This window comes from Haematobia irritans, unplaced genomic scaffold (assembly GCF_050003625.1).
Source record: "Haematobia irritans isolate KBUSLIRL unplaced genomic scaffold, ASM5000362v1 scaffold_12, whole genome shotgun sequence".
Classification (NCBI taxonomy): domain Eukaryota; kingdom Metazoa; phylum Arthropoda; class Insecta; order Diptera; family Muscidae; genus Haematobia; species Haematobia irritans.
In genome coordinates, this window is record NW_027445710.1 from 655088 (window position 1) to 681789 (window position 26702).

General features: G+C 35.8%; 2 protein-coding genes across 2 annotated transcripts; both read right to left on the reverse strand.

The window, feature by feature from the left end:
* Positions 1 to 2363: 2363 nt before the first annotated feature.
* LOC142242424 (uncharacterized) lies at positions 2364 to 9773 on the reverse strand. Its single transcript, XM_075314000.1, has 2 exons — positions 9296 to 9773; positions 2364 to 3667 (listed from the first exon to the last, which is right to left on the reverse strand). Exon 2 carries the CDS (start codon positions 3653 to 3655, stop codon positions 2915 to 2917), a length of 741 nt encoding a protein of 246 aa, XP_075170115.1. The 5' UTR covers positions 3656 to 3667; positions 9296 to 9773; the 3' UTR covers positions 2364 to 2914.
* On the reverse strand, positions 3734 to 8896 carry LOC142242421 (uncharacterized). Its single transcript, XM_075313998.1, has one exon. It carries the CDS (start codon positions 8894 to 8896, stop codon positions 3734 to 3736), a length of 5163 nt encoding a protein of 1720 aa, XP_075170113.1.
* Positions 9774 to 26702: the final 16929 nt, after the last annotated feature.

Genomic DNA, 26702 nt, shown 5'->3' on the forward strand with positions numbered 1-26702 from the left:
TGAAAAACTTCTTTTGCCCATATCTCCTAAACTAAGCGTCCTAGAGCGAAAAGGACTTTAATTCGTGACTACCCCCAAAAAATTGAAAAATCCACCCAAAACCTAAAATTATTGAAATTTTTATATGAAAAACTTCTTTTGCCCATATCTCCTAAACCAAGCGTCCTAGAGCGAAAAGGACTTTAATTCGTGACCACCCCCAAAAAATTGAAAAATCCACCCAAAACCTAAAAATATTGAAATTTTTATATGAAAAACTTCTTTTGCCAATATCTCCTTAAATATGCGCCCTAGAGCGAAAAGGACTTTGATTCGTGACCACCCCCAAAAAATTGAAAAATCCACCCAAAACCTAAAAATATTGAAATTTTTATATGAAAAACTACTTTTGCCCATATCTCCTTAAATATGCGTCCTAGAGCGAAAAGGACTTTAATTCGTGACTACCCCCAAAAAATTGAAAAATCCACCCAAAACCTAAAATTATTGAAATTTTTATATGAAAAACTTCTTTTGCCCATATCTCCTTAAATATGCGTCCTAGAGCGAAAAGGACTTTAATTCGTGACCACCCACAAAAAGTTGAAAAATCCACCCAAAACCTAAAAAAATGGAAATTTTTGTATGAAAAACTTCTTTTGCCCATATCTCCTTAAATATGCGTCCTAGAGCGAAAAGGACTTTAATTCGTGACCACCCCACAAAAAGTTGAAAAATCCACCCAAAACCTAAAAAAATTTAAATTTTTATACGAAAAACTTCTTTTGCCCATATCTCCTTAAATATGCGTCCTAGAGCGAAAAGGACTTTAATTCGTGACCACCCCCAAAAAACTGAAAAATCCACTCAAAACCTAAAAATATTGAAATTTTTATATGAAAAACTTCTTTTGCCCATATCTCCTTAAATATGCGTCCTAGAGCGAAAGGACTTTAATTCGTGACCACCCCACAAAAAGTTGAAAAATCCACCCAAAACCTAAAAAAATTGAAATTTTTATATGAAAAACTTCTTTTGCCCATATCTCCTTAAATATGCGTCCTAGATCGAAAAGGACTTTAATTCGTGACCACCCACAAAAAGTTGAAAAATCCACCCAAAACCTTAAAAAATTGAAATTTTTATATGAAAAACTTCTTTTGCCCATATCTCCTAAACTAAGCGTCCTAGAGCGAAAAGGACTTTAATTCGTGACTACCCCCAAAAAATTGAAAAATCCACCCAAAACCTAAAAAAATTTAAATTTTTATATGAAAAACTTCTTTTGCCCATATCTCCTAAACTAAGCGTCCTAGAGCGAAAAGGACTTTAATTCGTGACCACCCCAAAAAAATTGAAAAATCCTCCCAAAACCTAAAAAAATTTAAATTTTTATATGAAAAACTTCTTTTGCCCATATCTCCTTAAATATGCGTCCTAGAGCGAAAAGGACTTTAATTCGTGACCACCCCCAAAAAATTGAAAAATCCACCCAAAACCTAAAATTGTTGAAATTTTTATATGAAAAACTTCTTTTGCCCATATCTCCTTAAATATGCGTCCTAGAGCGAAAAGGACTTTAATTCGTGACCACCCACAAAAAGTTGAAAAATCCACCCAAAACCTAAAAAAATTGAAATTTTTATATGAAAAACTTCTTTTGCCCATATCTCCTTAAATATGTGTCCTAGAGCGAAAAGGACTTTAATTCGTGACCACCCCAAAAAAATTGAAAAATCCACCCAAAACCTAAAAAAATTGAAATTTTTATATGAAAAACTTCTTTTGCCCATATCTCCTTAAATATGCGTCCTAGAGCGAAAAGGACTTTAATTCGTGACTACCCCCAAAAAATTGAAAAATCCACCCAAAACCTAAAAAAAATTAAATTTTTATATGAAAAACTTCTTTTGCCCATATCTCCTTAAATATGCGTCCTAGAGCGAAAAGGACTTTAATTCGTGACCACCCCAAAAAAATTGAAAAATCCACCCAAAACCTAAAAAAATTGAAATTTTTATATGAAAAACTTCTTTTGCCCATATCTCCTTAAATATGCGTCCTAGAGCGAAAAGGACTTTAATTCGTGACCACCCCCAAAAAATTGAAAAATCCACCCAAAACCTAAAAAAAATTAAATTTTTATATGAAAAACTTCTTTTGCCCATTGTTGAAGCACCTGGCTTGCTAAGTATTTGAGGACGACCGTTTCAGCTCCGCCTGTGGTGTCAGGCGTTTATGTATATGGTAATGGTGGAATGTGCCGGAGTATATTGTCCACACGATTCGTGGTGTCAGGACGCTCACGTTTCCACAATGTGGGTTAAGTTGGTGATTTGTAGAGCCACAATATCCAAGATGCCTTTTCTTAATAAAACACACAGTTTCACTTCAATTAATATATTTATGCGCTTCTTATTAACACAAATGTGGCCGTTCAAAGAGTTAAGAAAAAAAGGAGCAAAAAACACGTTCAGCTTTTTCTAATCGATACGTTCATACAAAAAAACTTTTTCTAGAAGACTATTTCGTGACATTTAGACTTCTTAGCCCGCCTCAAATCACATTATCGGCGTTAGTAAAACTGAATCTGAACTTCAAAATAATTAGGGTTTGCGGTTTAAATGCCTGACTTCATGGGGCAAACATACCGCCCCCCTTGCCCCACTGGGCAACAAAACGACCGACATGTATTCTTACTACTATACCGGTAATTTAATAATACTAGGAACTTCGTACTCTGATAGTAACTTATATGCAAACTTAAAAGTAGGTATCCTTTCAAAATAGTAATAGATAAAGGATAATGATAAAAGGGAATAAAATAATATTGTATGCGCCTATTGACCCAGTAGGAATTCATTTAGTATTGATTGCGGGTTAGGCCCTCTTTCATAGGACTGTTAATTCTGTTCACTGTACATGGCTGACTTCATTATTTTTTATCACAACGGCGATCGTGTCTCAATTCTTGAGATCTTCTCCCTTCGCCAAAGAATGCTGGCCCAAACGATGTAAATTGTATAAGGGTTTGGCCAGCCCGGCCCATGGTGTTGCCGATGAATACTTGGGATGCCACATCTGCCCCTAGTACCATGTGATACAAATACGGTATATGCCAGTTATTGTCCGCTAGATTTGCGCGACCAACCACCGGGTGCTTCTGAGTCCACTCAGTATCGAGTTGCGCACTGGGGGTTGTGCCATACCTGGTGTCCTCTACCACGCATCGGACATGTACCATGTCACGGTCGAATAAGCGATGGCGTAGACGGAACGAAGTGTAGCCTCGATTGAGTTCGCAACGACATCGTTCGGCAGCTTCCAGAGTGATAGCGGAGTAGCGACGGGACGGATCGATCACAATACGGATTTCCTTATTGCTGGCGTCACGTGTGGGGTACAGACGCACCATGGCTGTCATTGGGAACCAAACGTTACCGGGATCCATCAAGTGCAACAGTGAGTTATGATTTCGTCGACACCGCAAGCATGTTACTTCACTAGGACAGTCTTTCCGTCTGTGCGATTGGGCCAAGCAGTTTTTGCATAAGTTCAAGGCCTCAACCTTTTCACGTCTTCGCTCGATGTCCAGCGCAAGAAATCTGGTGCAATCCCTGATAGCATGAAGCTTGGAGCACAACGGGCAGGGATAGCGGTTGTCGAAATTAGCCATAAAGGGAGAGGGCTAGAATGATAAAAGAGGTGAGCATATGTACGTGAACAAGGGGCCTATAGGAGGGATTTTAGTGAACTACGATTCGGAGTTGATTGGAAGGAGTACCATTTTGTGTATGGGCCGTACAATAGGGCCATTCTGCGTTTTCAATTCGGCAACCCTGACACGACCGTCGGGGCCACGGAAAACCTTTGTAACTCGTCCAAGTCTCCACTCCGTGGGACAGGTTGGTTCACCACGGATAACTACTAGGTCGCCTAACTTTAAGTCTGCGCTTTCGGTTTTCCACTTTGTTCGTTTAATGGCTTGTCGCAAATAGTCCTCTTTCCATCGGCGACACAACTCATAGTTTAGAGCCTTTAACTTCCGCCAGCGATTGACAATACTTTCAACTGGGCTCATCTCTTGGGGTTCCGCAGGAGTCAGAATAGGGCTACCGATTAGGAAGTGTCCAGGGGTGAGGGCTGACAAATCATCCACATCATCTGTCATAGCCCCTATGGGCCGAGAGTTAAGGCAAGCTTCTATGGTAGTTAAGAGAGTTGAGAACTCCTCGAACGTATGTCGAAGCTGCCCACTGATTTTTTTTAAATGCATCTTGAAGCTTTTCACACCGGCTTCCCACAGACCACCCATGTGTGGTGCCGAAGCCGGTATGAAGTGCCATTCCAATTTCTGATGCCCGTACTTCTGAATGGCGTCTTCTCGAGATTCCTTGACGAGGGCGACAAAGTTAGAGTCAATCTGACGCGCGGCTCCTACAAAATTACGACCATTGTCGGAATACATGCGGTGGGGGCAGCCCCTTCGGGACACAAAGCGGGCGAATGCAGCTAGAAACGCAGCGGTGGAAAGATCACTTACTGCCTCCAGATGAACTGCTTTGGTTGCAAAACACACGAAGAGACACGTATAACCCTTCGTGATCTTACATGATCTGCCGGTAAAGCTTTTGAACTCGAACGGGCCTGCGAAGTCTACCCCAGTGTTCGCAAAGGGTCGACTCAGAACCGTTCTTTCCTCTGGCAACACCGCCATGACTTGCTCTTGGAACCTTTTCCGATATAGGATGCATTGTTTACAATGTTGAATATGATGCTTGACCAGGTTTCGAGCTCTAATTATCCAGCATTCTTGACGAATCGTATTAAGAACAAGGCGTGTACCCCCATGCAACACTAGTTTATGGATAAAATCTACATACAGTTTTGCCAATCTACTTTTGTAAGCAAGAATTATAGGGTATCGTTCATGGTATGAAAGACAACTGGCAGAACCCAGACGACCATTGGCTCTGATCAAACCGTGTTCATCCAGAAAGGGGGTAAGCGTTAACAAAGGGCTATCAGAGGGCAGACTATGATTGGTTTGCAAACATTTATACTCTATGTCGAAATATCGACGTTGGGATAAGAGAAACAGCCGGCGTCGGACAAAGGCTAGCTCGGAAGAGCTTATCCGAATACTTTCTGTCTGAGTCTTAGTACACCCCTTGCGACGTGAATTCAGGTAAAAGCGAAACATGTACGAAATGACGTGGAGTGCTCTCGTGAACGACGAAAACCGATCCAAAATATCCTCTGCGTCAGATCTAGCAACAAAAACTTGAGCACATCGTGCCTCCTCCTTAGTCTCGAAATTGGCAGGTGATATGGGCCACTGCGACTTGTCCTGACTTAACCATTCTGGTCCGTGCCACCACAACCTATTATTCTTCAACTCCGAAGGAGGTATCCCCCGGGTTGCTAGGTCGGCAGGATTTTGATTTGTTGACACATGAGCCCATTGTGTATTTCCAACTTTTTCGAGAATACTGGCCACTCTGTTTGCCACAAACGTCTTCCAACTACATGGGGGCTTTCTGAGCCACGCTAAAACAATGGTAGAATCGGACCACAAATGCAAAGAGTAATTCTTCGGTTCAAATTGGGTTAATAAACTATCTACCAAGTCGGCTAGCAATGATGCGCCACATAGCTCTAAACGTGGGAGAGACGGCTTCCTAATCGGAGCAACCTTCGTTTTTGCAACCAATAAATTGGAACGAATACTTCCATTATCGGAAATCCTTGCATATAATGTCGCTGCATAGGCTGACTCTGACGAGTCGCAGAAACCGTGATATTCGATTTCGCACTCAGGCGAAAAACCTATCCATCGCGGTATCGAAATCATGTCTAACTCATGATAAGTTGAAATAAATTTTTGCCATTTCTGTAGGGCCACAGACTGTATATTGTCGTCCCAATCAACCTTGTCAAGCCACATATCTTGCATGATAATCTTAGCCGCTACGATTACAGGCGCCAACCACCCAGCGGGGTCAAACAGGCGCGATATTGTTGACAAGACTTCCCTTTTAGTGTATGACTGCTTAGGTGCTACTTTATCCGTTACAAAGAAGAAAAAATCATTAACAGCGTTCCACCGAACACCTAATGTCTTCGCTGTGCTTTTATCATCGAGACACAAAAACTCGCAATGAAGCAGGTGGTCGGAAGGTATGTCCTTTAAAATATGTTTAGAATTCGCTGTCCATTTCCTTAATTCGAACCCTGCTGATTTAAGAATACCCACTAGTTCATCTCTCGCTATTATGGCTTCAGAAACGCTATGAGCACCAACCATAGCATCGTCGACATACATAGAGCTCCGAAGAATTTGTGCCCCAGTTGGGTATCTAACCTCTTCGTCTTGGGCCAACCTTAACAGTGTTCGCAGCGCCAAGTATGGGGCGCAATTGACGCCAAAGGTCACAGTATTCAACTCATAGTCCCGGATCTCCTCACTTCCACACTCGCGAAATACAATCCTTTGATAACGAGAGTGCTCAGGGTTTATACAAATCTGTCTGTACATTTTAGAAATGTCCGCGTTAAATACAAACTCGTAAAAGCGCCACTTTACTACAAGGGCCACTAAGTCTTTCTGCAACACTGGACCTGTGTAAAGTATATCATTTAGGCTAACTCCGGTACTCGTGGGACTCGACGCATTGAAGACCACCCTTAATTTTGTTGTAGTGCTCTCTGGCCTAACAACTCCGTGGTGGGGAAGGTAATAGGACGGACCACTATCAAACTGTGAGACCTCCTTCATATGACCCAATATGCCATATTCATTTATCACATCGTCATAGGCGCCTTTACATCCGGTTTTTAACAGGCGTTTTTCATTTCGTAAAAATTGTTGCACAGCTATATACCTGTTTGGACCCAACCGTGGCGCCCCTATCCTGAAAGGCAGATTTACTACATACCTTCCGTCTGACCGTCTCACTGTTGAAGAACAATATATCTCCTCACACTTTATGTCATCCTCTGATAACACAGCCCTTTTCGGCACTTCTTCCAGTTCCCAAAATCTAGTTAACTGCTCATCTAACGTAACCTTTGTGAAGTGGGACACCCTTACGTCTACACGTGACTCTCTTTTTGCCGTTGGACCGGTGACGATCCACCCAAAAATTGTTTCTTGGGCTACCAAAGTGTCAAAAATACCATGACGAACTCCACTTCGAAGAATTGATGGGTATAAATCACCACCCAGCAGTATATCAACCTGTTTACTTCTATAAAATTCGGGATCCGCAAACGGCAACTGAGGCAAATCTAATGGCACGTTTACATGCATCTGATGTGTAGGAACGTTACCTGTGATTTGCGGGACGACTAATGCCTCCACCCTTAGCACCACTTTATCGTCAAATCCAGAGGACACATTGAAGTTTGCCATTTTCCTTGACTTGCTCACCACTGAACCCCCTAGACCAGCTATCTCTGCAGTCACTGGAATTGTCGGTAGCTTAAGCAATTTCTGTATTCTCTCCGAAATAAAGCTCTCGTCGGAACACGGGTCAATCAATGCCCGAACTTTGAAAGTCGAATAATCTGTCATAATATTCACCCATGCCGTTGCCAGCATAACTTCCTTTGCCACTGAAGTATGATGGGCTTGAACCGTAAATATCTGATTCGTAGTGGACTGTGTACTATTACTTACGGAGGGCTTCTGTGAAACCGCATCCACGGCTAAAGAAGTTACATTGTCCTGTTGTTCACTGTTATCCTTCACATCCCTATGTAACAGCGTGTTGTGCTTCTTTTGACACTTAGCACACCTAACTGTACTAGGACAACTATGAAATATGTGGCCCGTCTTTAAGCAGTTAAAACAATACTTAAACTTCTTTAAAACCGCAGCCCTATCCTTTTGTCCCAGTGCCAGAAATCTCTTACATGAACTGATCGCATGTGCCTCTTTGCACATCTTACAGTGAGCCACTTCGACTTTCGTATGATGTGATTTCGAATGTCTTACTTTCGTCCTATGATTTTTTGGAGATCCATCGTTGACGCTACCTGACCACATCCCGTTAGTGGATATGATGTCGGACACACTCTCCAAAGCATGATACCTATCTGTCAAGAAGTTATTCAATTCCTGCCACTTTGGTACCTCAGTCTTTTTTTTTACTGACTGTTCCCACAAGTTGAGAGTTTGTTCAGAGAGCCTAGCAGAACAAAGGAACACAAAAATTGGGTCCCACGATGCTATATCTACATCAAATAATTTTAAGACTGCCATACAATTGTTAACATCTCTTTGCAACCTTTTTACTTCTTGAGCAGAATCATGAGCACAAGGTGCCATATTGAATAATAGCCTCAACTGGCTGTTTATAAGAACCCGTTTGTTCTCATATTGGGCCTTCAGATTCCCCCAGGCAATGTCAAAGTTCTCCGCGGTTAACGTAACGTTCCTATTTACCTCTCGGGCCTCACCATCAGTCTTCTGAAATAAATAGAACAACTTTTCTACGTCGCCTAACCTTGAATTATTTATATATATTGCGGTGAACAAGTCTCTGAAGGTTGGCCACGACGCATAATCTCCTCGAAACACACCAGTGTCGCATGGAGGTACACTGACGCATACATCCTTCTGCGCCACTTCCTTTGCCGCACTACGTGGCCGCTTAATTTTGGCGATAATGTTTACACACTTAATGTATGACTTGTAACCAAACGTGTGTTTCGCATAAACTTTCTTCTTCTCCTTTGCATCAATTTCAAGGCCTTCATATGACGACTTAAATTTTGCCCAAAGCATATCGAGCTCATTTCTTTCACACTCTATGGCCTCTGCAGTATACTCCAAAAAATTTTCCTCTTTCAGTCTTGCCTCGCACCTAGCGAGTTCTTCGCAAACCTCTTCGAACTTTTCTAATGAAGACATCTTATGGAAAAAATCCTTAATCACCTGATGTCAAATAAAATCAAAACACTTCTGTTCGTATGAGCCACACCAGTGCCTTGAATATTTTTTCTTCTTCTGTAAAGTCTTTGTGTTTGTTCCTTCTGAGTGACCTTCTTTTGACCTTGTGCAGAACTAAACCGTATCACTACTTTACAAAGAAACTCAAATTTCACTCGAACCACATAAAACAATAACAAATTCGATGCCCAAAATGGCGTTAAGTATATATTACTTGAAAAGAAACCGTTTTCTTGCGCATGTATCCGTCACTTATAAAGCCGTAACGTAACCTCCAAACGCACGAAAATGCTTGGTACAACCTCCACTCTAATTGGGTCACAAATCCTCCAAGAAGTTTAAACTTATTTGCATACGCACCTTATATTTGCCGGCTCTAAAGGCCAAGGACCAATGTTGAAGCACCTGGCTTGCTAAGTATTTGAGGACGACCGTTTCAGCTCCGCCTGTGGTGTCAGGCGTTTATGTATATGGTAATGGTGGAATGTGCCGGAGTATATTGTCCACACGATTCGTGGTGTCAGGACGCTCACGTTTCCACAATGTGGGTTAAGTTGGTGATTTGTAGAGCCACAATATCCAAGATGCCTTTTCTTAATAAAACACACAGTTTCACTTCAATTAATATATTTATGCGCTTCTTATTAACACAAATGTGGCCGTTCAAAGAGTTAAGAAAAAAAGGAGCAAAAAACACGTTCAGCTTTTTCTAATCGATACGTTCATACAAAAAAACTTTTTCTAGAAGACTATTTCGTGACATTTAGACTTCTTAGCCCGCCTCAAATCACATTATCGGCGTTAGTAAAACTGAATCTGAACTTCAAAATAATTAGGGTTTGCGGTTTAAATGCCTGACTTCATGGGGCAAACACCCATATCTCCTTAAATATGCGTCCTAGAGCGAAAAGGACTTTAATTCGTGACCACCCCAAAAAAATTGAAAAATCCACCCAAAACCTAAAAAAATTGAAATTTTTATATGAAAAACTTCTTTTGCCCATATCTCCTTAAATATGCGTCCTAGAGCGAAAAGGACTTTAATTCGTGACCACCCCCAAAAAATTGAAAAATCCACCCAAAACCTAAAAAAATTGAAATTTTTATATGAAAAGCTTCTTTTGCCCATATCTCCTTAAATATGCGTCATAGAGCGAAAAGGACTTTAATTCGTGACCACCCCAAAAAAATTGAAAAATCCACTCAAAACCTAAAAATATTGAAATTTTTATATGAAAAACTTCTTTTGCCCATATCTCCTAAACTAAGCGTCCTAGAGCGAAAAGGACTTTAATTCGTGACCACCCCCAAAAAATTGAAAAATCCACCCAAAACCTAAAATTATTGAAATTTTTATATGAAAAACTTCTTTTGCCCATATCTCCTAAACTAAGCGTCCTAGAGCGAAAAGGACTTTAATTCGTGACTACCCCCAAAAAATTGAAAAATCCACCCAAAACCTAAAATTATTGAAATTTTTATATGAAAAACTTCTTTTGCCCATATCTCCTTAAATATGCGCCCTAGAGCGAAAAGGACTTTGATTCGTGACCACCCCCAAAAAATTGAAAAATCCACCCAAAACCTAAAAATATTGAAATTTTTATATGAAAAACTACTTTTGCTCATATCTCCTTAAATATGCGTCCTAGAGCGAAAAAGACTTTAATTCGTGACCACCCACAAAAAGTTGAAAAATCCACCCAAAACCTAAAAAAATTGAAATTTTTATATGAAAAACTTCTTTTGCCCATATCTCCTTAAATATGCGTCCTAGAGCGAAAAGGACTTTAATTCGTGACCACCCCAAAAAAATTGAAAAATCCACCCAAAACCTAAAAAAATTGAAATTTTTATACGAAAAACTTCTTTTGCCCATATCACCTTAAATATGCGTCCTAGAGCGAAAAGGACTTTAATTCGTGACCACCCCCAAAAAAATTGAAAAATCCACCCAAAACCTAAAAAAATTGAAATTTTTATATGAAAAACTTCTTTTGCCCATATCTCCTTAAATATGCGTCCTAGAGCGAAAAGGACTTTAATTCGTGACCACCCCCAAAAAATTGAAAAATCCACACAAAACCTAAAAAAAATTAAATTTTTATATGAAAAACTTCTTTTGCCCATATCTCCTTAAATATGCGTCCTAGAGCGAAAAGGACTTTAATTCGTGACCACCCCAAAAAAATTGAAAAATCCACCCAAAACCTAAAAAAATTGAAATTTTTATATGAAAAACTTTTTTGCCCATATCTCCTTAAATATGCGTCCTAGAGCGAAAAGGACTTTAATTCGTGACCACCCCCAAAAAATTGAAAAATCCACCCAAAACCTAAAAAAATTGAAATTTTTATATGAAAAACTTCTTTTGCCCATATCTCCTTAAATATGCGTCATAGAGCGAAAAGGACTTTAATTCGTGACCACCCCAAAAAAATTGAAAAATCCACTCAAAACCTAAAAATATTGAAATTTTTATATGAAAAACTTCTTTTGCCCATATCTCCTAAACTAAGCGTCCTAGAGCGAAAAGGACTTTAATTCGTGACCACCCCCAAAAAATTGAAAAATCCACCCAAAACCTAAAATTATTGAAATTTTTATATGAAAAACTTCTTTTGCCCATATCTCCTTAAATATGCGCCCTAGAGCGAAAAGGACTTTAATTCGTGACCACCCCCAAAAAACTGAAAAATCCACTCAAAACCTAAAAATATTGAAATTTTTATATGAAAAACTTCTTTTGCCCATATCTCCTAAACTAGGCGTCCTAGAGCGAAAAGGACTTTAATTCGTGACCACCCCCAAAAAATTGACAAATCCACCCAAAACCTAAAATTATTGAAATTTTTATATGAAAAACTTCTTTTGCCCATATCTCCTTAAATATGCGTCCTAGAGCGAAAAGGACTTTAATTCGTGACCACCCACAAAAAGTTGAAAAATCCACCCAAAACCTAAAAAAATGGAAATTTTTATATGAAAAACTTCTTTTGCCCATATCTCCTTAAATATGCGTCCTAGAGCGAAAAGGACTTTAATTCGTGACCACCCCCAAAAAATTGAAAAATCCACCCAAAACCTAAAAATATTGAAATTTTTATATGAAAAACTTCTTTTGCCCATATCTCCTAAACTAAGCGTCCTAGAGCGAAAAGGACTTTAATTCGTGACCACCCCCAAAAAACTGAAAAATCCACTCAAAACCTAAAAATATTGAAATTTTTATATGAAAAACTTCTATTGCCCATATCTCCTTAAATATGCGTCCTAGAGCGAAAAGGACTTTAATTCGTGACCACCCCCAAAAAATTGACAAATCCACCCAAAACCTAAAATTATTGAAATTTTTATATGAAAAACTTCTTTTGCCCATATCTCCTTAAATATGCGTCCTAGAGCGAAAAGGACTTTAATTCGTGACCACCCACAAAAAGTTGAAAAATCCACCCAAAACCTAAAAAAATGGAAATTTTTATATGAAAAACTTCTTTTGCCCATATCTCCTTAAATATGCGTCCTAGAGCGAAAAGGACTTTAATTCGTGACCACCCCACAAAAAGTTGAAAAATCCACCCAAAACCTAAAAAAATTTAAATTTTTATACGAAAAACTTCTTTTGCCCATATCTCCTTAAATATGCGCCCTAGAGCGAAAAGGACTTTAATTCGTGACCACCCCCAAAAAACTGAAAAATCCACTCAAAACCTAAAAATATTGAAATTTTTATATGAAAAACTTTTTTTGCCCATATCTCCTTAAATATGCGTCCTAGAGCGAAAAGGACTTTAATTCTTGACCACCCCACAAAAAGTTGAAAAATCCACCCAAAACCTAAAAAAATTGAAATTTTTATATGAAAAACTTCTTTTGCCCATATCTCCTTAAATATGCGTCCTAGAGCGAAAAGGACTTTAATTCGTGACCACCCCACAAAAAGTTGAAAAATCCACCCAAAACCTAAAAAAATTTAAATTTTTATACGAAAAACTTCTTTTGCCCATATCTCCTTAAATATGCGTCCTAGAGCGAAAAGGACTTTAATTCGTGACCACCCCCAAAAAACTGAAAAATCCACTCAAAACCTAAAAATATTGAAATTTTTATATGAAAAATTTCTTTTGCCCATATCTCCTTAAATATGCGTCCTAGAGCGAAAAGGACTTTAATTCGTGACCACCCCACAAAAAGTTGAAAAATCCACCCAAAACCTAAAAAAATTGAAATTTTTATATGAAAAACTTCTTTTGCCCATATCTCCTTAAATATGCGTCCTAGAGCGAAAAGGACTTTAATTCGTGACCACCCACAAAAAGTTGAAAAATCCACCCAAAACCTTAAAAAATTGAAATTTTTATATGAAAAACTTCTTTTGCCCATATCTCCTAAACTAAGCGTCCTAGAGCGAAAAGGACTTTAATTCGTGACTACCCCCAAAAAATTGAAAAATCCACCCAAAACCTAAAAAAATTGAAATTTTTATATGAAAAACTTCTTTTGCCCATATCTCCTAAACTAAGCGTCCTAGAGCGAAAAGGACTTTAATTCGTGACCACCCCAAAAAAATTGAAAAATCCTCCCAAAACCTAAAAAAATTTAAATTTTTATATGAAAAACTTCTTTTGCCCATATCTCCTTAAATATGCGTCCTAGAGCGAAAAGGACTTTAATTCGTGACCACCCCCAAAAAATTGAAAAATCCACCCAAAACCTAAAATTGTTGAAATTTTTATATGAAAAACTTCTTTTGCCCATATCTCCTTAAATATGCGTCCTAGAGCGAAAAGGACTTTAATTCGTGACCACCCACAAAAAGTTGAAAAATCCACCCAAAACCTAAAAAAATTGAAATTTTTATATGAAAAACTTCTTTTGCCCATATCTCCTTAAATATGCGTCCTAGAGCGAAAAGGACTTTAATTCGTGACCACCCACAAAAAGTTGAAAAATCCACCCAAAACCTAAAAAAATTGAAATTTTTATATGAAAAACTTCTTTTGCCCATATCTCCTTAAATATGCGTCCTAGAGCGAAAAGGACTTTAATTCGTGACCACCCCAAAAAAATTGAAAAATCCACCCAAAACCTAAAAAAATTGAAATTTTTATATGAAAAACTTCTTTTGCCCATATCTCCTTAAATATGCGTCCTAGAGCGAAAAGGACTTTAATTCGTGACCACCCCCAAAAAAATTTAAAAATCCACCCAAAACCTAAAAAAATTTAAATTTTTATATGAAAAACTTCTTTTGCCCATATCTCCTTAAATATGCGTCCTAGAGCGAAAAGGACTTTAATTCGTGACCACCCCAAAAAAATTGAAAAATCCACCCAAAACCTAAAAAAATTGAAATTTTTATATGAAAAACTTCTTTTGCCCATATCTCCTTAAATATGCGTCCTAGAGCGAAAAGGACTTTAATTCGTGACCACCCCCAAAAAATTGAAAAATCCACCCAAAACCTAAAAAAAATTAAATTTTTATATGAAAAACTTCTTTTGCCCATATCTCCTTAAATATGCGTCCTAGAGCGAAAAGGACTTTAATTCGTGACCACCCCAAAAAAATTGAAAAATCCACTCAAAACCTAAAAATATTGAAATTTTTATATGAAAAACTTCTTTTGCCCATATCTCCTAAACTAAGCGTCCTAGAGCGAAAAGGACTTTAATTCGTGACCACCCCCAAAAAATTGAAAAATCCACCCTAAACCTAAAAAAATTGAAATTTTTATATGAAAAACTTCTTTTGCCCATATCTCCTTAAATATGCGTCATAGAGCGAAAAGGACTTTAATTCGTGACCACCCCAAAAAAATTGAAAAATCCACTCAAAACCTAAAAATATTGAAATTTTTATATGAAAAACTTCTTTTGCCCATATCTCCTAAACTAAGCGTCCTAGAGCGAAAAGGACTTTAATTCGTGACCACCCCCAAAAAATTGAAAAATCCACCCAAAACCTAAAATTATTGAAATTTTTATATGAAAAACTTCTTTTGCCCATATCTCCTTAAATATGCGTCCTAGAGCGAAAAGGACTTTAATTCGTGACCACCCCACAAAAAGTTGAAAAATCCACCCAAAACCTAAAAAAATTTAAATTTTTATACGAAAAACTTCTTTTGCCCATATCTCCTTAAATATGCGTCCTAGAGCGAAAAGGACTTTAATTCGTGACCACCCCCAAAAAACTGAAAAATTAACTCAAAACCTAAAAATATTGAAATTTTTATATGAAAAACTTTTTTTGCCCATATCTCCTTAAATATGCGTCCTAGAGCGAAAAGGACTTTAATTCTTGACCACCCCACAAAAAGTTGAAAAATCCACCCAAAACCTAAAAAAATTGAAATTTTTATATGAAAAACTTCTTTTGCCCATATCTCCTTAAATATGCGTCCTAGAGCGAAAAGGACTTTAATTCGTGACCACCCCAAAAAAATTGAAAAATCCACCCAAAACCTAAAAAAATTGAAATTTTTATATGAAAAACTTCTTTTGCCCATATCTCCTTAAATATGCGTCCTAGAGCGAAAAGGACTTTAATTCGTGACCACCCCCAAAAAAATTTAAAAATCCACCCAAAACCTAAAAAAATTTAAATTTTTATATGAAAAACTTCTTTTGCCCATATCTCCTTAAATATGCGTCCTAGAGCGAAAAGGACTTTAATTCGTGACCACCCCAAAAAAATTGAAAAATCCACCCAAAACCTAAAAAAATTGAAATTTTTATATGAAAAACTTCTTTTGCCCATATCTCCTTAAATATGCGTCCTAGAGCGAAAAGGACTTTAATTCGTGACCACCCCCAAAAAATTGAAAAATCCACCCAAAACCTAAAAAAAATTAAATTTTTATATGAAAAACTTCTTTTGCCCATATCTCCTTAAATATGCGTCCTAGAGCGAAAAGGACTTTAATTCGTGACCACCCCAAAAAAATTGAAAAATCCACCCAAAACCTAAAAAAATTGAAATTTTTATATGAAAAACTTTTTTGCCCATATCTCCTTAAATATGCGTCCTAGAGCGAAAAGGACTTTAATTCGTGACCACCCCCAAAAAATTGAAAAATCCACCCTAAACCTAAAAAAATTGAAATTTTTACATGAAAAACTTCTTTTGCCCATATCTCCTTAAATATGCGTCCTAGAGCGAAAAGGACTTTAATTCGTGACCACCCCAAAAAAATTGAAAAATCCACTCAAAACCTAAAAATATTGAAATTTTTATATGAAAAACTTCTTTTGCCCATATCTCCTAAACTAAGCGTCCTAGAGCGAAAAGGACTTTAATTCGTGACCACCCCCAAAAAATTGAAAAATCCACCCAAAACCTAAAATTATTGAAATTTTTATATGAAAAACTTCTTTTGCCCATATCTCCTTAAATATGCGCCCTAGAGCGAAAAGGACTTTAATTCGTGACCACCCCCAAAAAACTGAAAAATCCACTCAAAACCTAAAAATATTGAAATTTTTATATGAAAAACTTCTTTTGCCCATATCTCCTAAACTAAGCGTCCTAGAGCGAAAAGGACTTTAATTCGTGACCACCCCCAAAAAAATTGACAAATCCACCCAAAACCTAAAATTATTGAAATTTTTATATGAAAAACTTCTTTTGCCCATATCTCCTTAAATATGCGTCCTAGAGCGAAAAGGACTTTAATTCGTGACCACCCACAAAAAGTTGAAAAATCCACCCAAAACCTAAAAAAATGGAAATTTTTATATGAAAAACTTCTTTTGCCCATATCTCCTTAAATATGCGTCCTAGAGCGAAAAGGACTTTAATTCGTGACCACCCCACAAAAAGTTGAAAAATCCACCCAAAACCTAAAAAAATTTAAATTTTTATACGAAAAACTTCTTTTGCCCATATCTCCTTAAATATGCGTCCTAGAGCGAAAAGGACTTTAATTCGTGACCACCCCCAAAAAACTGAAAAATTAACTCAAAACCTAAAAATATTGAAATTTTTATATGAAAAACTTTTTTTGCCCATATCTCCTTAAATATGCGTCCTAGAGCGAAAAGGACTTTAATTCTTGACCACCCCACAAAAAGTTGAAAAATCCACCCAAAACCTAAAAAAATGGAAATTTTTATATGAAAAACTTCTTTTGCCCATATCTCCTTAAATATGCGTCCTAGAGCGAAAAGGACTTTAATTCGTGACCACCCCACAAAAAGTTGAAAAATCCACCCAAAACCTAAAAAAATTTAAATTTTTATACGAAAAACTTCTTTTGCCCATATCTCCTTAAATATGCGTCCTAGAGCGAAAAGGACTTTAATTCGTGACCACCCCCAAAAAACTGAAAAATCCACTCAAAACCTAAAAATATTGAAATTTTTATATGAAAAACTTCTTTTGCCCATATCTCCTTAAATATGCGTCCTAGAGCGAAAAGGACTTTAATTCGTGACCACCCCACAAAAAGTTGAAAAATCCACCCAAAACCTTAAAAAATTGAAATTTTTATATGAAAAACTTCTTTTGCCCACATCTCCTAAATTAAAATTGAAAAATCCTCCCAAAACCTAAAAAAATTTAAATTTTTATATGAAAAACTTCTTTTGCCCATATCTCCTTAAATATGCGTCCTAGAGCGAAAAGGACTTTAATTCGTGACCACCCCCAAAAAATTGAAAAATCCACCCAAAACCTAAAATTGTTGAAATTTTTATATGAAAAACTTCTTTTGCCCATATCTCCTTAAATATGCGTCCTAGAGCGAAAAGGACTTTAATTCGTGACCACCCACAAAAAGTTGAAAAATCCACCCAAAACCTAAAAAAATTGAAATTTTTATATGAAAAACTTCTTTTGCCCATATCTCCTTAAATATGCGTCCTAGAGCGAAAAGGACTTTAATTCGTGACCACCCCAAAAAAATTGAAAAATCCACCCAAAACCTAAAAAAATTGAAATTTTTATATGAAAAACTTCTTTTGCCCATATCTCCTTAAATATGCGTCCTAGAGCGAAAAGGACTTTAATTCGTGACTACCCCCAAAAAATTGAAAAATCCACCCAAAACCTAAAAAAAATTAAATTTTTATATGAAAAACTTCTTTTGCCCATATCTCCTTAAATATGCGTCCTAGAGCGAAAAGGACTTTAATTCGTGACCACCCCAAAAAAATTGAAAAATCCACCCAATACCTAAAAAAATTGAAATTTTTATATGAAAAACTTCTTTTGCCCATATCTCCTTAAATATGCGTCCTAGAGCGAAAAGGACTTTAATTCGTGACCACCCCCAAAAAATTGAAAAATCCACCCAAAACCTAAAAAAAATTAAATTTTTATATGAAAAACTTCTTTTGCCCATATCTCCTTAAATATGCGTCCTAGAGCGAAAAGGACTTTAATTCGTGACCACCCCAAAAAAATTGAAAAATCCACCCAAAACCTAAAAAAATTGAAATTTTTATATGAAAAACTTCTTTTGCCCATATCTCCTTAAATATGCGTCCTAGAGCGAAAAGGACTTTAATTCGTGACCACCCCCAAAAAATTGGAAAATCCACCCAAAACCTAAAAAAATTGAAATTTTTATATGAAAAACTTCTTTTGCCCATATCTCCTTAAATATGCCTCATAGAGCGAAAAGGACTTTAATTCGTGACCACCCCAAAAAAATTGAAAAATCCACTCAAAACCTAAAAATATTGAAATTTTTATATGAAAAACTTCTTTTGCCCATATCTCCTAAACTAAGCGTCCTAGAGCGAAAAGGACTTTAATTCGTGACCACCCCCAAAAAATTGAAAAATCCACCCAAAACCTAAAATTATTGAAATTTTTATATGAAAAACTTCTTTTGCCCATATCTCCTAAACTAAGCGTCCTAGAGCGAAAAGGACTTTAATTCGTGACTACCCCCAAAAAATTGAAAAATCCACCCAAAACCTAAAATTATTGAAATTTTTATATGAAAAACTTCTTTTGCCCATATCTCCTTAAATATGCGCCCTAGAGCGAAAAGGACTTTGATTCGTGACCACCCCCAAAAAATTGAAAAATCCACCCAAAACCTAAAAATATTGAAATTTTTATATGAAAAACTACTTTTGCCCATATCTCCTTAAATATGCGTCCTAGAGCGAAAAGGACTTTAATTCGTGACCACCCACAAAAAGTTGAAAAATCCACCCAAAACCTAAAAAAATTGAAATTTTTATATGAAAAACTTCTTTTGCCCATATCTCCTTAAATATGCGTCCTAGAGCGAAAAGGACTTTAATTCGTGACCACCCCAAAAAAATTGAAAAATCCACCCAAAACCTAAAAAAATTGAAATTTTTATATGAAAAACTTCTTTTGCCCATATCTCCTTAAATATGCGTCCTAGAGCGAAAAGGACTTTAATTCGTGACCACCCCCAAAAAAATTTAAAAATCCACCCAAAACCTAAAAAAATTTAAATTTTTATATGAAAAACTTCTTTTGCCCATATCTCCTTAAATATGCGTCCTAGAGCGAAAAGGACTTTAATTCGTGACCACCCCAAAAAAATTGAAAAATCCACCCAAAACCTAAAAAAATTGAAATTTTTATATGAAAAACTTCTTTTGCCCATATCTCCTTAAATATGCGTCCTAGAGCGAAAAGGACTTTAATTCGTGACCACCCCCAAAAAATTGAAAAATCCACCCAAAACCTAAAAAAAATTAAATTTTTATATGAAAAACTTCTTTTGCCCATATCTCCTTAAATATGCGTCCTAGAGCGAAAAGGACTTTAATTCGTGACCACCCCAAAAAAATTGAAAAATCCACCCAAAACCTAAAAAAATTGAAATTTTTATATGAAAAACTTCTTTTGCCCATATCTCCTTAAATATGCGTCCTAGAGCGAAAAGGACTTTAATTCGTGACCACCCCCAAAAAATTGGAAAATCCACCCAAAACCTAAAAAAATTGAAATTTTTATATGAAAAACTTCTTTTGCCCATATCTCCTTAAATATGCGTCATAGAGCGAAAAGGACTTTAATTCGTGACCACCCCAAAAAAATTGAAAAATCCACTCAAAACCTAAAAATATTGAAATTTTTATATGAAAAACTTCTTTTGCCCATATCTCCTAAACTAAGCGTCCTAGAGCGAAAAGGACTTTAATTCGTGACCACCCCCAAAAAATTGAAAAATCCACCCAAAACCTAAAATTATTGAAATTTTTATATGAAAAACTTCTTTTGCCCATATCTCCTAAACTAAGCGTCCTAGAGCGAAAAGGACTTTAATTCGTGACTACCCCCAAAAAATTGAAAAATCCACCCAAAACCTAAAATTATTGAAATTTTTATATGAAAAACTTCTTTTGCCCATATCTCCTAAACCAAGCGTCCTAGAGCGAAAAGGACTTTAATTCGTGACCACCCCCAAAAAATTGAAAAATCCACCCAAAACCTAAAAATATTGAAATTTTTATATGAAAAACTTCTTTTGCCCATATCTCCTTAAATATGCGCCCTAGAGCGAAAAGGACTTTGATTCGTGACCACCCCCAAAAAATTGAAAAATCCACCCAAAACCTAAAAATATTGAAATTTTTATATGAAAAACTACTTTTGCCCATATCTCCTTAAATATGCGTCCTAGAGCGAAAAGGACTTTAATTCGTGACTACCCCCAAAAAATTGAAAAATCCACCCAAAACCTAAAATTATTGAAATTTTTATATGAAAAACTTCTTTTGCCCATATCTCCTTAAATATGCGTCCTAGAGCGAAAAGGACTTTAATTTGTGACCACCCCCAAAAAATTGAAAAATCCACCCAAAACCTAAAAAAATGGAAATTTTTATATGAAAAACTTCTTTTGCCCATATCTCCTTAAATATGCGTCCTAGAGCGAAAAGGACTTTAATTCGTGACCACCCCACAAAAAGTTGAAAAATCCACCCAAAACCTAAAAAAATTTAAATTTTTATACGAAAAACTTCTTTTGCCCATATCTCCTTAAATATGCGTCCTAGAGCGAAAAGGACTTTAATTCGTGACCACCCCCAAAAAACTGAAAAATCCACTCAAAACCTAAAAATATTGAAATTTTTATATGAAAAACTTTTTTTGCCCATATCTCCTTAAATATGCGTCCTAGAGCGAAAAGGACTTTAATTCTTGACCACCCCACAAAAAGTTGAAAAATCCACCCAAAACCTAAAAAAATTGAAATTTTTATATGAAAAACTTCTTTTGCCCATATCTCCTTAAATATGCGTCCTAGAGCGAAAAGGACTTTAATTCGTGACCACCCCAAAAAAATTGAAAAATCCACCCAAAACCTAAAAAAATTGAAATTTTTATATGAAAAACTTCTTTTGCCCATATCTCCTTAAATATGCGTCCTAGAGCGAAAAGGACTTTAATTCGTGACCACCCCCAAAAAATTGAAAAATCCACCCAAAACCTAAAAAAATTGAAATTTTTATATGAAAAACTTCTTTTGCCCATATCTCCTTAAATATGCGTCATAGAGCGAAAAGGACTTTAATTCGTGACCACCCCAAAAAAATTGAAAAATCCACTCAAAACCTAAAAATATTGAAATTTTTATATGAAAAACTTCTTTTGCCCATATCTCCTAAACTAAGCGTCCTAGAGCGAAAAGGACTTTAATTCGTGACCACCCCCAAAAAATTGAAAAATCCACCCAAAACCTAAAATTATTGAAATTTTTATATGAAAAACTTCTTTTGCCCATATCTCCTAAACTAAGCGTCCTAGAGCGAAAAGGACTTTAATTCGTGACTACCCCCAAAAAATTGAAAAATCCACCCAAAACCTAAAATTATTGAAATTTTTATATGAAAAACTTCTTTTGCCCATATCTCCTTAAATATGCGCCCTAGAGCGAAAAGGACTTTGATTCGTGACCACCCCCAAAAAATTGAAAAATCCACCCAAAACCTAAAAATATTGAAATTTTTATATGAAAAACTACTTTTGCCCATATCTCCTTAAATATGCGTCCTAGAGCGAAAAGGACTTTAATTCGTGACCACCCACAAAAAGTTGAAAAATCCACCCAAAACCTAAAAAAATTGAAATTTTTATATGAAAAACTTCTTTTGCCCATATCTCCTTAAATATGCGTCCTAGAGCGAAAAGGACTTTAATTCGTGACCACCCCAAAAAAATTGAAAAATCCACCCAAAACCTAAAAAAATTGAAATTTTTATATGAAAAACTTCTTTTTGAAAAACTTCTCCTTAAATATGCGTCCTAGAGCGAAAAGGACTTTAATTCGTGACCACCCCCAAAAAAATTTAAAAATCCACCCAAAACCTAAAAAAAATTAAATTTTTATATGAAAAACTTCTTTTGCCCATATCTCCTTAAATATGCGTCCTAGAGCGAAAAGGACTTTAATTCGTGACCACCCCAAAAAAATTGAAAAATCCACCCAAAACCTAAAAAAATTGAAATTTTTATATGAAAAACTTCTTTTGCCCATATCTCCTTAAATATGCGTCCTAGAGCGAAAAGGACTATAATTCGTGACCACCCCCAAAAAATTGAAAAATCCACCCAAAACCTAAAAAAAAATTAAATTTTTATATGAAAAACTTCTTTTGCCCATATCTCCTTAAATATGCGTCCTAGAGCGAAAAGGACTTTAATTCGTGACCACCCCAAAAAAATTGAAAAATCCACCCAAAACCTAAAAAAATTGAAATTTTTATATGAAAAACTTTTTTGCCCATATCTCCTTAAATATGCGTCCTAGAGCGAAAAGGACTTTAATTCGTGACCACCCCCAAAAAATTGAAAAATCCACCCAAAACCTAAAAAAATTGAAATTTTTATATGAAAAACTTCTTTTGCCCATATCTCCTTAAATATGCGTCATAGAGCGAAAAGGACTTTAATTCGTGACCACCCCAAAAAAATTGAAAAATCCACTCAAAACCTAAAAATATTGAAATTTTTATATGAAAAACTTCTTTTGCCCATATCTCCTAAACTAAGCGTCCTAGAGCGAAAAGGACTTTAATTCGTGACCACCCCCAAAAAATTGAAAAATCCACCCAAAACCTAAAATTATTGAAATTTTTATATGAAAAACTTCTTTTGCCCATATCTCCTAAACTAAGCGTCCTAGAGCGAAAAGGACTTTAATTCGTGACTACCCCCAAAAAATTGAAAAATCCACCCAAAACCTAAAATTATTGAAATTTTTATATGAAAAACTTCTTTTGCCCATATCTCCTAAACCAAGCGTCCTAGAGCGAAAAGGACTTTAATTCGTGACCACCCCCAAAAAATTGAAAAATCCACCCAAAACCTAAAAATATTGACATTTTTATATGAAAAACTTCTTTTGCCCATATCTCCTTAAATATGCGTCCTAGAGCGAAAAGGACTTTAATTCGTGACTACCCCCAAAAAATTGAAAAATCCACCCAAAACCTAAAATTATTGAAATTTTTATATGAAAAACTTCTTTTGCCCATATCTCCTTAAATATGCGTCCTAGAGCGAAAAGGACTTTAATTCGTGACCACCCCCAAAAAATTGAAAAATCCACCCAAAACCTAAAAAAATGGAAATTTTTATATGAAAAACTTCTTTTGCCCATATCTCCTTAAATATGCGTCCTAGAGCGAAAAGGACTTTAATTCGTGACCACCCCACAAAAAGTTGAAAAATCCACCCAAAACCTAAAAAAATTTAAATTTTTATACGAAAAACTTCTTTTGCCCATATCTCCTTAAATATGCGTCCTAGAGCGAAAAGGACTTTAATTCGTGACCACCCCCAAAAAACTGAAAAATCCACTCAAAACCTAAAAATATTGAAATTTTTATATGAAAAACTTTTTTTGCCCATATCTCCTTAAATATGCGTCCTAGAGCGAAAAGGACTTTAATTCTTGACCACCCCACAAAAAGTTGAAAAATCCACCCAAAACCTAAAAAAATTGAAATTTTTATATGAAAAACTTCTTTTGCCCATATCTCCTTAAATATGCGTCCTAGAGCGAAAAGGACTTTAATTCGTGACCACCCCAAAAAAATTGAAAAATCCACCCAAAACCTAAAAAAATTGAAATTTTTATATGAAAAACTTCTTTTGCCCATATCTCCTTAAATATGCGTCCTAGAGCGAAAAGGACTTTAATTCGTGACCACCCCCAAAAAATTGAAAAATCCACCCAAAACCTAAAAAAATTGAAATTTTTATATGAAAAACTTCTTTTGCCCATATCTCCTTAAATATGCGTCATAGAGCGAAAAGGACTTTAATTCGTGACCACCCCAAAAAAATTGAAAAATCCACTCAAAACCTAAAAATATTGAAATTTTTATATGAAAAACTTCTTTTGCCCATATCTCCTAAACTAAGCGTCCTAGAGCGAAAAGGACTTTAATTCGTGACCACCCCCAAAAAATTGAAAAATCCACCCAAAACCTAAAATTATTGAAATTTTTATATGAAAAACTTCTTTTGCCCATATCTCCTAAACTAAGCGTCCTAGAGCGAAAAGGACTTTAATTCGTGACTACCCCCAAAAAATTGAAAAATCCACCCAAAACCTAAAATTATTGAAATTTTTATATGAAAAACTTCTTTTGCCCATATCTCCTTAAATATGCGCCCTAGAGCGAAAAGGACTTTGATTCGTGACCACCCCCAAAAAATTGAAAAATCCACCCAAAACCTAAAAATATTGAAATTTTTATATGAAAAACTACTTTTGCCCATATCTCCTTAAATATGCGTCCTAGAGCGAAAAGGACTTTAATTCGTGACCACCCACAAAAAGTTGAAAAATCCACCCAAAACCTAAAAAAATTGAAATTTTTATATGAAAAACTTCTTTTGCCCATATCTCCTTAAATATGCGTCCTAGAGCGAAAAGGACTTTAATTCGTGACCACCCCAAAAAAATTGAAAAATCCACCCAAAACCTAAAAAAATTGAAATTTTTATATGAAAAACTTCTTTTTGAAAAACTTCTCCTTAAATATGCGTCCTAGAGCGAAAAGGACTTTAATTCGTGACCACCCCCAAAAAAATTTAAAAATCCACCCAAAACCTAAAAAAAATTAAATTTTTATATGAAAAACTTCTTTTGCCCATATCTCCTTAAATATGCGTCCTAGAGCGAAAAGGACTTTAATTCGTGACCACCCCAAAAAAATTGAAAAATCCACCCAAAACCTAAAAAAATTGAAATTTTTATATGAAAAACTTCTTTTGCCCATATCTCCTTAAATATGCGTCCTAGAGCGAAAAGGACTATAATTCGTGACCACCCCCAAAAAATTGAAAAATCCACCCAAAACCTAAAAAAAAATTAAATTTTTATATGAAAAACTTCTTTTGCCCATATCTCCTTAAATATGCGTCCTAGAGCGAAAAGGACTTTAATTCGTGACCACCCCAAAAAAATTGAAAAATCCACCCAAAACCTAAAAAAATTGAAATTTTTATATGAAAAACTTTTTTGCCCATATCTCCTTAAATATGCGTCCTAGAGCGAAAAGGACTTTAATTCGTGACCACCCCCAAAAAATTGAAAAATCCACCCAAAACCTAAAAAAATTGAAATTTTTATATGAAAAACTTCTTTTGCCCATATCTCCTTAAATATGCGTCATAGAGCGAAAAGGACTTTAATTCGTGACCACCCCAAAAAAATTGAAAAATCCACTCAAAACCTAAAAATATTGAAATTTTTATATGAAAAACTTCTTTTGCCCATATCTCCTAAACTAAGCGTCCTAGAGCGAAAAGGACTTTAATTCGTGACCACCCCCAAAAAATTGAAAAATCCACCCAAAACCTAAAATTATTGAAATTTTTATATGAAAAACTTCTTTTGCCCATATCTCCTAAACTAAGCGTCCTAGAGCGAAAAGGACTTTAATTCGTGACTACCCCCAAAAAATTGAAAAATCCACCCAAAACCTAAAATTATTGAAATTTTTATATGAAAAACTTCTTTTGCCCATATCTCCTAAACCAAGCGTCCTAGAGCGAAAAGGACTTTAATTCGTGACCACCCCCAAAAAATTGAAAAATCCACCCAAAACCTAAAAATATTGACATTTTTATATGAAAAACTTCTTTTGCCCATATCTCCTTAAATATGCGCCCTAGAGCGAAAAGGACTTTGATTCGTGACCACCCCCAAAAAATTGAAAAATCCAACCAAAACCTAAAAATATTGAAATTTTTATATGAAAAACTACTTTTGCCCATATCTCCTTAAATATGCGTCCTAGAGCGAAAAGGACTTTAATTCGTGACTACCCCCAAAAAATTGAAAAATCCACCCAAAACCTAAAATTATTGAAATTTTTATATGAAAAACTTCTTTTGCCCATATCTCCTTAAATATGCGTCCTAGAGCGAAAAGGACTTTAATTCGTGACCACCCACAAAAAGTTGAAAAATCCACCCAAAACCTAAAAAAATGGAAATTTTTATATGAAAAACTTCTTTTGCCCATATCTCCTTAAATATGCGTCCTAGAGCGAAAAGGACTTTAATTCGTGACCACCCCACAAAAAGTTGAAAAATCCACCCAAAACCTAAAAAAATTTAAATTTTTATACGAAAAACTTCTTTTGCCCATATCTCCTTAAATATGCGTCCTAGAGCGAAAAGGACTTTAATTCGTGACCACCCCCAAAAAACTGAAAAATCCACTCAAAACCTAAAAATATTGAAATTTTTATATGAAAAACTTTTTTTGCCCATATCTCCTTAAATATGCGTCCTAGAGCGAAAAGGA